This window comes from Dendroctonus ponderosae, unplaced genomic scaffold (genome assembly GCF_020466585.1).
Source record: "Dendroctonus ponderosae isolate FM_Combo_2020 unplaced genomic scaffold, Dpon_F_20191213v2 Dpon_F_20191213_6, whole genome shotgun sequence".
NCBI lineage: Eukaryota > Metazoa > Arthropoda > Insecta > Coleoptera > Curculionidae > Dendroctonus > Dendroctonus ponderosae.
This window is the reverse complement of record NW_026018814.1, coordinates 6,322,749-6,332,974: the sequence shown is the minus strand read 5'-3', so window position 1 is coordinate 6,332,974 and position 10,226 is coordinate 6,322,749. Positions and strand designations below refer to the sequence as shown.

The following is a 10,226-nucleotide window of genomic DNA, read 5'->3' as shown; positions in this document are numbered from 1 at the left end:
TCTTTTTTAAAGACAAAAATTTTTGAGGCGAAATACCCAAAAAGAAGTTTGTAAAAAATGAATCCGCCTCAACAATATAGAACTTATCTACAATAATTTAATCGGAAAATTGTGTTTTTTTCCTTAAACACTATGGGAAGTTAAACTGTGTAACCTCAATTAATTCTGCAAACAAGCGACCGGAATAATCTAAATGACAAGAATTATTATTCGATGTTGGTTTCCTCGAAAATTCTGTATCACATGACAACAACTTATACCTGATAAGTAAAGTAAATATAATAGATATGTTCACATCTTCAATTAATATTCCGGCTGGACAATTTTCATTGTCCTGCAACAACATCCTCAAACCCTGACCCAAAAATAAAACTGCAGCACACAATCAATAAAAACAAGTTTACAATTCTATTTTCCGCAAATTTTCATCTGGAGGACGTAGACAACAATACGAAATTGCTTCGTTTGATACACAGTGGCGTGGAGTGGGCAACGACCTGGTACATCTATAAAAATGGGAGCGAACTCAAGCCGCTTTCAGTGCGCTATAGCTAGGTCTAACAACAACGCGTTGTGGCAGTAGCAAACCTGAACACCACGTGTGACCCAGTTTTCCAACCAGAAGTGTGCTAAAACGTTTGTGTTTTTACTTTAAATTAGTGCCTTATTGAAAAAAGACTGAACCAAAAAAATTTAAAAAAACAAAAATACGACGTGATACATTGTGATACTAGATTAAGAAGTAATTTGTAATTTGCTGACTACTCAAAATGCCTGCTCCCATTCTTGAAACCATGGAAAACGAAAACACCTTGGAAAGCATCGAGCCGCAAGAAGATCAGCTTGGAGATTTGATACCTCCATCCAAGGTACTCGATCCAAGGGATTCAATTTCTTCAATTGATAGCGATGTAAGTCTGTCTTACGACCGAAAGGGAAGTTTGGTAGATACGCAAGTTTTGGAAAATGAAGATGAAGGGGCACACATGGCCGACCTTTCAGACAGTGCTTCTGATACTGGCTCTGCCGGAGGTGGCAAAGACTCCGGATGCGAAGTGACTCCTGAACTGACTGAACCTCCATTCAACATTCCAAGCGACGAGCTGGCTGAAAAAATCTCCCAACAGGTGGAATTTTACTTTTCGGACGCAAATATTACTAAGGATGCTTTTTTGCTTAAACACGTGAAAAGAAACAAGGAAGGGTTCGTATCTTTGAAATTGATCTCCAGCTTCAAGCGCGTAAAACATCTTACTAAAGACTGGCGAGTTGTTGCTTACGCTCTGAAACGCTCCACTAAATTGGAAATTAATGAAGCTGGAACTAAACTAAGAAGATTGGACCCTCTTCCGAAGTACGACGAAACAACTCCATCCAGAACAGTTGTCGCTGTTCACATGCCTATCGAGAAGCCGACAATTGAAAATGTCGCAGAGCTATTCAAAAATTGTGGCGAAATTGCTCTAATCAGAATTTTGAGACCCGGCAACCCTATTCCGACAGATGTGCGCCAATTTATCAACAAAAACCCTTCATTAGCTGGAGTGGTATGCGCTTTAGTTGAATTTGTTGCGTCAGAATACGCTAGAAATGCGCTTCAATTACAAACCACTTTAGGGGAACCTTTAAAAGTGTATGAATTGAACAACGTTCCTCATCCAGAACGAAAGAAGAAAGTTAACAATAAGAAAGTTTCCAACAACAATAACAACATCATGAACAACAATATGTATTGCAAAGGGTTTATTTCTGAATCCGATTACATAAGCTCATCTTGCCAAAGTGGTTCTGAAGCAGAAGACATCAGGAAGTTTGATCCAAGAGGTAAGCATTACATTTTCATTCTGTTCATTTTATTTATAGCAAACGTAGTAAAGTTATCAGGTAAGAAAACTAAGAACTAAAGCACTCCTGTTTATAATTTAACTAATTTAGCTTCAAGAAGTTTGATTTTCAATCAAAAGTGCACATCATGCTTAGTCGAATAATGATAAGTCAGTTGAAGCAGTTTAATTCTTACCTTTAACTAAATTGTTTATATAACTTAAAACTAAGACACGTTTCATTAGAATCTGTTTCTCATCGAATTAGTCCACTTTATTTTTAGCAGTTCAGTAAAATATATTAATTGATGATTCAGAATTAGTAAATTAGAAATTTTATTTCAAGTACCTGTAAACAAGTAAATCCGATTGGTAGTTATCAGGCGCATGAAATGATAAGATAACGCATAAATAACAACGTTAAACTCCAGATTTTTGAGAACCCAATTCAATGATATAATTTTGAACTCGTAACTTTATTATGTATGTTAGATATATAAAAGTAACTCCTCTCTTGCTCAAATGCACATTTTTCAAATTAAAACAATGTATGTATTGTGCGAAGTGAAATTTTCAGCACTCATTTCTTCAATTTAAACCCCAATGGAATATTGATTATTATATTTTTATGAAAGTTTAATAGCCTGTTAGGGTTTCCTGATAACCATGCTGCTGGGCATGAATTAAATCGTGTGTAAATTGAATATAGGCGATATTGCAGTCTACCAGTTTTTGTTCAAAATGTTTTTTTTGCACGAACTTTCACACTTTCCATTTTAGCAATTGGTTAAATATAATCTGCAGTGGTCCTGCAATAATAATATAATAAAATTTACCAGGATTATTCGATTAAAATAATAATAATAGTGCACTTTCATAGAGTGTGTCGAAAAAGTTTTGCAACTGTTTATTCACAAGTGGCCTGCTCAGCGCCACAATTTAGGAATCAGTTCACTTTGGGGATTAGTGAACGAAAAATGACGGTTTTATCACCTTTTTACCGCTTAAACTCAGTAATTTCACGTTACTTTAAAAACCTTAAGTTCTCGTAATAGAATTACCGGCAGAAGATGCGCTGATGATTTATTGAATTTGAAAATATGGCCGTGATTTGTTTAGTCGCAGAAACTTAAACTACTTTCTTGCTTATTTAGGGCACCTAGTTGAATCGAAAGGATTTGCAGAAAAAGTAGAATTTTTGATTACCTACAGTAGAACTACTCGTCATTTAAAATGCCTCTGTAAGAAAGAGAACGGAGAGGTGCAATTGAATGACCAGCAAGGTCTCAGATTTAAGCCCACTCGATTATTTCTATTGGGGTCATTCAAAAAATAAGGTCCATGGTTATTTAGTTGACAGACGTAAAATAGTTAAGGCGAAGAATATTAACAGAAAGTAAGGTGTAACTATGAATGGCTAAAAATGAACCGCAAAAATTATACGTAGGCATATTTACACTGCCAAGCTATCTGGACTATAAGTTTTCGTTTACTCATTCTCTCTCTGAACTATTGCAGTAATTGTTGTTGTAGCTTAGCTATTATAGTCACTATATTCATATTTCTGTTTGAAATATCTATAGAATCCGAATTTTCACGGAAAATCCACTAGAACAGATTACACCTTTTTCCATTTGTAGCTTCCTGATGATTCACTACTTTTTAAGTGATATACATTTAAAATTAACAAATATTACAATTAGATGAAGCAGTCTTAGACTGAGACACTTTCAGGCTTGCAGAAAACTAATTGGGCAACTTAAAATTTAAGTGTTTAAGTAGTAACTGTTGCCCAGAGTGAAGAAAAATAAAATGTTTTTATTTAAGGATATTTGAAATGATTTGCAAGAAGATTCCGCTCGGTTTTTCGAGTGAAGTGATTAAAACCGTCAGGGTAGAGAAAGCAATATAATTTGATGATTTGATTCGTAAGGGCATTGACATATCACACTTAGAAAGACGAAAATTAGGACACTTTACGTTCAACTTTTCTGATTACCCTTTATTATTATTTACAAGTACTTGTTCATTATATGACACCATCCACAATTCAGTGATACGAATTTATAAACAACTCGAGCACTGATTGTTGTTAGAATGCTTAATGATAGCACATATTTGATTAAAGCAATAACAACATCAGGTCATTAATTAGGTGCAAAAGTTAACAATAATTTTACGAACACATTTATTGCAAAAATGAGCTGTAGTTTGGTGCTAGTATAAACACATTTGTATAAACTGAAGAGACTGAAAGAACCGATACTGGTCTGAGTGCGGTTGTACTGCAAATTAATATTCCAATTTCGTTGTCAGTGCATTTCTTAACTCGGTCATTATTTGTTCTGATTTAGCAGTACATAAGTGACATAGATAATTTTTTTTCAAATGATCACCGGTCAACGCCAAAGCCCGACTAATGATCAATCGGTTTCATAAATGCCAACGTTCTTGATACTACTTATACAGGGTGACTTCTACAACTGAACAAACTGTACTATCTATCGATTTATACTGATGATAGAAATGAAATTGAGTAAAATAAAAAATTCAGTTTGTTAAATAGTTTTTGAAAAATTTGCAACAATTTGATTCAATTTAATTCGGAAGACTAATTGCTTAATGGTTTTCTTCAGTGATTTTCTGGCGTCTCTATGTACAGTTCAATACAGAGACATAGAGTTCAATTTGTGTATTATTAGGTGATTTACCTACAGTATTTGTCAATGGATTTTAGAATTTTTCAGTTCAATATCAAGCGCTTAACAAACCATTTCTACTGATCATTTTTCTTTTAAATAAATTACAAATTACTTTTTTATCCGCTGAAAAGCATTGAGGTACAAATGTTTGAAAATGCACGGTCACAAACAATAATGAAAATCTCCGACATTGAGTTGTTGAAATATGTAAAATTTCCACTTTTATACTTATTTGCAGTAAAACTTCAGTTTGTGTTTTTGATCCCAAACTAATTTTGGCCATGCCTTATTTAGTCTACTAGCAACATTTTTTTTGAAGAATTTTCTGTAAAAGCTTTCTTATTATGAACCATTCTGTTACACACAGCAGCTGAATAAAATTTAATTTTAACGCAACATCTGAACGAAAACATTGGATTTTTTATTCGCTCTTTACATAAAATCATACTGAATGGAAACCGAAATAAATGAAAGTGAATTTAAAGAAAACTGATTTCTTGGAAATTTTTTTGAATTTGAAAATACTTGATTTAACAGCGAATTAATCCGTTCTTAAATAGTTTCAGTTTTAATGTTCATATATTTTTCTAGTCAAATTATTTTCATGTTAGTCGTTTTCAGTGTTTTTTTATTTTAGTTGAAATGGATTTCCTAAGATACCGACTACACTAAATTGGAAAATTTTGTTCTAAACTTCTGAATACTCTGTTGAGCGATCAGAAATGCTTCATCATTTTCTAGATTAATTCTATTGTATTATTGTATAAAGATTCTCATCATTTTATTATTATTTCACTTTAATACAAGATTATTCCAGCTGCCTGCAAAGTCTTTAGCCCATTCAATTGAATTAATTTCAATCTGTCGTCGTAAAACGGTTTACTCGTCGCTTACTTAAAGAGTGTTTACTCGTCGAATTTGTTTATAAATTTTGATATATGAAAATTGCGTTTGATATTGCATGAATGAGTTTTTAACGACAATGGTTTCAGTTGGCCTGTCCGAAGGTCTGTTTTGGGCCTCATCGATTGTATCAGGCTTGTTGTACAAAGTCATTACATTATTTTTACAGTTACAATAAATTAAAGAATTGAATGATCGAAAACTGCCTTTATTTAAACTTTGCGATGACGATAAAACTATTCAATATTGATGAGAAACAGTTCATTTTACCCAACCCAAATGCTCTTCCAATATTACCCCAATCTATCAATATTTGCTGTTGCCGCTATTTATCAGTAAAAGTATAATTTTAGCCACATTGACATATGAGATATAGGCATTAATTAGTAAGCTACAGCTACTTTATTAAAATTATTGGTGGTAATATGTGATGACGTCTACTTACTTTTGTATATGTCGCTTTTCATTTAGATTATTTAATGCTTATACTTTGTTTGCTTGCAGCAAAAATGCGACGAGGTTCTTCAGCACACTTCGCATCCCGTTACATTGAGCCAGCTGCATGGCTACAGAGACGCCTTTCAGCCTCATCTACAGAAGCTAACTTCTTGTATATGCCCAGACGATTGTCTTACAGTTCCAGGGATTCCAGTGATTCCAGTTTATTTTTACCGCGTAGAATGAGTGCATGCAGCATTTCCAGCGGGGACAGTTTCTATAATCGAAGAATGTCAGCTGTTAGTCAAGCATCAGATGCTTATCCTAACCGATCCAGAAGCAACAGCTCAGCTTTCCAGAATGGTGACAATATACTTAGAATGCCTAAGGGGCCAGATGGAAGTAAGGGATTTTGCAGGCAGAGGCCTAGTCTTCCTACACTTGTGCAATAGGTGAATTAGTTGTGCGATTCTTTGGGAACCTACTTTTTAATTTTTGAAAATTGTCCCTGATTGCTGCTCGAGTAATTTTTTTATATTTTCTGGGTTGACTTCTCGGCTCTTGATTTCAACGGAAAAAAGGAGTTGTTTGTGTCCGGTTATGGTTTATTTTGTTCGAAGTAGACCTTGGGAAATGTAAAAAAATATACATAATTATGTAATAATTTAATTATTAGATTTTCGAGAAATTTTAAGCAATTGGAAGCAAAGTGAAGGTAGAGAAGTGTAGTGAACTATGCCGTCTTGGGAAATATGTTTAATGGTACTTAAAGTTTACATTTCTGTGGTTTTCAGGATAATTCATTTCTAATGTCGGTTTTAATTAAAGTTCTACATAGTTTTAAATAATTGACTGAATTGTTGAAAATTTTTAAAGTTCGGTAATTTTTTGTCTATTTTAACTTCCAAGTATATGTTCCCTGTTTAGCTAGGAAGTCGCTGAGGTTGCTACAGGCGTAAAGTAGTAAATGTCCCAGTCTTCCAGTTTTGGTTGCAATGAGAAAATATACAATTTCTCGTACTTTTTGTAAAACCAGCTTTTTATTACTTTTAAGTATTGTTTATAGTAGGTATATACTTTTTTCTTTAACGCAGTTGTGAAATTAATTGGATTTTGTTACTCTTCCGATAAAACGTAATTCTGTCTCCTGCTGGAAGTAATCGTTTTTCAGCTACAAAGGTTTATGATTTTAGTCGCTACGTTTATTAATTTGCTTTACATATGGGTAATAAAACGCATTAATATTTACAATTTTTTTCAATGTCACTTGCCGCTTACACAGGCTTTTAAGTAGGCTGCGGTTCAATGAATTTACAAGTTCAGGTGTTGACCTAAAAATTTCGAATGTAATAAACTTATGGGTTCAATATAGTATTTATTGGTGTGTTGTTATACTCCATATTTTAGCAATGAGTAACTGCAACATCACTTCAATGAATCATCAAAAGTAAAAGTAGTTTAAATGTGATCGATTATTTATTAGGCACAGTAAATAATTCGGTAGACTTTTCCATGTATGTAGTATATTTAGCCAAGATTTCTGAGGCCTCAAACATGCAATTTATTACAAAGCGATTAACAATCGAATAGTATGAAACTCGTGATCTATGTCGACTACTTTTAGAGGTGGCACACTTGAAATTTCTTTTAGATCAGCATGCAATTCGAAGCCATTATCTGAGAACTTAAGCGCTAACGGTACACAATTGTCCGAAGTTGTCCGGTCGTTCTTTGAAACGAGTTTTCCAAATAGAGCATTCACGAAGAACAACCGCCACAATTTGTGTTTAAGTATTTATAATTTACTCTAATCAAATATTTGGTATCGACTTTACTGCAATTCATTTATTTTACTTAGTACTATAGAATACTAGTTTCTTAATTAATTAATTAATTAATACATTAACTGAGTTTATCGATTCTACATGGAAAGTCCTCGTTGGTTTAATTAAAGCATAAGGCAGGCGGCGAAGTCGGTTCTCGTCCTACATTTTGTAAAATCTAGATGCTTTCACTTCAAGTTCAAAAACGCACAAGTTGTTACCAATTAAACGGTGTTACCGAAAAAAAACCCACATTTTCTCGATTAGCTGTTAATATTCTGTGTTATCAATTTTAAAACTATCTTTTTACTGGCTTTGGGTATATTTTGCAGTTGAATGAATGTTAACTTAATTGCACACTTAACTCATCTGTGTCAGGGATCATTTGTTCTATGAATTTTGTTAAAAAAAATACAATATTTGATTTCATCAAAAGCAACCGAAGTCATTAAACTACGAAATAAGTTATCACCATAACGAGCTTCATATATTCCAATTAGATGTGCACTATACATTCTAATTTTAAATCAGCTCAGTTACTTTCTATTCATTATTTAATCTTCGATATAGTTGGAGAAAGCTTTCCATTCTGTATTAAATTAGCCATAAAGTATTCCTCGTTTAACTTGTTTTACTATCACCTTTCTTTCTGTGTATTGGTTGGTTGGTTTATTTCGTCAAATACTTAATATTTGTATGATTGGAGTATTGAAAAATTAAGGCTTCTGTGTTATGTTTGATGTTATTTAGATCTGTTTTGTTCTAAAAGCAGTAATTTTATAAGTAAAACTATTTATAAATACAGTTGTATTTTACATAAATATTTATGTTTAGATGTTTGTAGAGTTATGGATTTTGTTGAAGTAACTTTAGGATTTCTTAGGTTATTAATTGGCTGGTACTAATTTAAATAGGTCGAAACAGTTTTCAAAATACTAATTTTAATAATATTAGCATTTTTATGTTTTTGTGCTATTTTTCTATTAGAATGTTGATTTATTTATTACTAGCAATAATCAGTTACATGGCGATAGAATGGCGATAGTCATACATTTGGAATTGCGTAGTTAAGGGAAAACGATACTTTAATTTCTGCTTTCCTCTAGTTTATTTTTTTGTGGACTTCATTAATAATTTTAATTTTAGCTTTTTGTATATAGTATTTATTGATATTATTTATATTGTTTGGGTTAATACAGATATAATTTGAAAATTGTATGACTTTTTTCCTTAAGTGCAAAAACCTACCAATAACTTTTTCATTTTATTCCTGCACAGCAACAGCTTAAATGAGAATTGCAGCACAAAATATTCATATCTACGATTTATACAGTTTTCATAACAATGTGGAAAATTATTGGAATACGAGTAGAAACAACAATCCGATTTTAAAGAGTGTACAAATAAGATATGGCTTATTTTATTTATCGGTAAAGACTAGAACAATTTTAATTTCGAGTCAAATGTTATATAGGCAAGTGAAACAGAACTCAGTTGTACATGCTGGGATTCAAACAGGTATGTTTTTCGTTTCGACAATACATTATCAACATTACTAACAGAGAATAGTTTTTGTGCTTATAACGTAAAATATGTACATTTAATTACATTTAAAGATATTTCGATACTCGTTGACCAGAAGAAAAAGGTTACTTCTTTTGCTTTCACTTATCTGCTTTCAAACTTTGAAAATTGAATTTACTGTGAATTATTTTGAATATTAAAAGTAGAATATCTAGCCAGAATAATAAACTAAATTTAGATAAGCCTATAGTTTACATTTTCATCTTAAATTGGGCGCATATGAGTTAATCTCTATTGGAGATTAGGTAACAAGTAACCAGCATTTTAAAATTGTTTTTAAATCAATTAGCATTCCTATTTTGAAAGAAGAATTAAGAATTCCCGAATTTAAACAAATTCGGGAATTCCTAAATTTGGAAATTTTGGACTTTCAAAATAATTATGAGCCCACCATTGAACCAGAAAAGATCCTCGCTTAACAATGCTTTTTTACACATTTTAGGATATCACGCATTTTTTCGAAACAGCAATAGCTATTTATAAACAGGTTCAATGGCCTATTTAAATGTCTTTTGATGTATTTATTTTTTATGGTATCGTGCTTCGTTCTTATAATGTTGAAAGCCTGTTGATCACATCACTTGTTTAAGATAATGTTTTTTTTGTTTGTGTTGATGCACTTTATACGTCTAAGTCCGCAGCATTTTGCTTGAACATTTAATTTGAACATTTACCAGCTCCTTCCTACTGAATAATCCGTTACTTGCAAGAATTATCTCAGCTTTGAGAACAGCATATCTCCTTACATCCACCTTGAACAGTATTGTGAGTACAATACTTTTTTATTTTGAGTTTCCAAAAAATATAGCTGAGATCTGCAAAATTGTAAAAGGAAGATGGAAAAATTTGAAATTGCCTACTAATAATCATAAAATAATCCTTTTTAAAACGGATTAATAAAAGACACATATTGTGCGTGTTTTTCGTCATGTTTATTGAAAATTATGATTATC

The 10,226-nt window shown here is 32.3% G+C and overlaps 1 protein-coding gene across 1 annotated transcript; it reads left to right on the top strand.

The window, feature by feature from the left end:
• Window positions 1-318: 318 nt before the first annotated feature.
• On the top strand, window positions 319-8,905 carry LOC109540521 (la-related protein 6). Its single transcript, XM_019908947.2, has 2 exons — window positions 319-1,824; window positions 5,933-8,905. Exons 1-2 carry the CDS (start codon window positions 771-773, stop codon window positions 6,316-6,318), a joined length of 1,440 nt encoding a protein of 479 aa, XP_019764506.1. The 5' UTR covers window positions 319-770; the 3' UTR covers window positions 6,319-8,905.
• The last annotated feature ends 1,321 nt before the right edge of the window (window positions 8,906-10,226 follow it).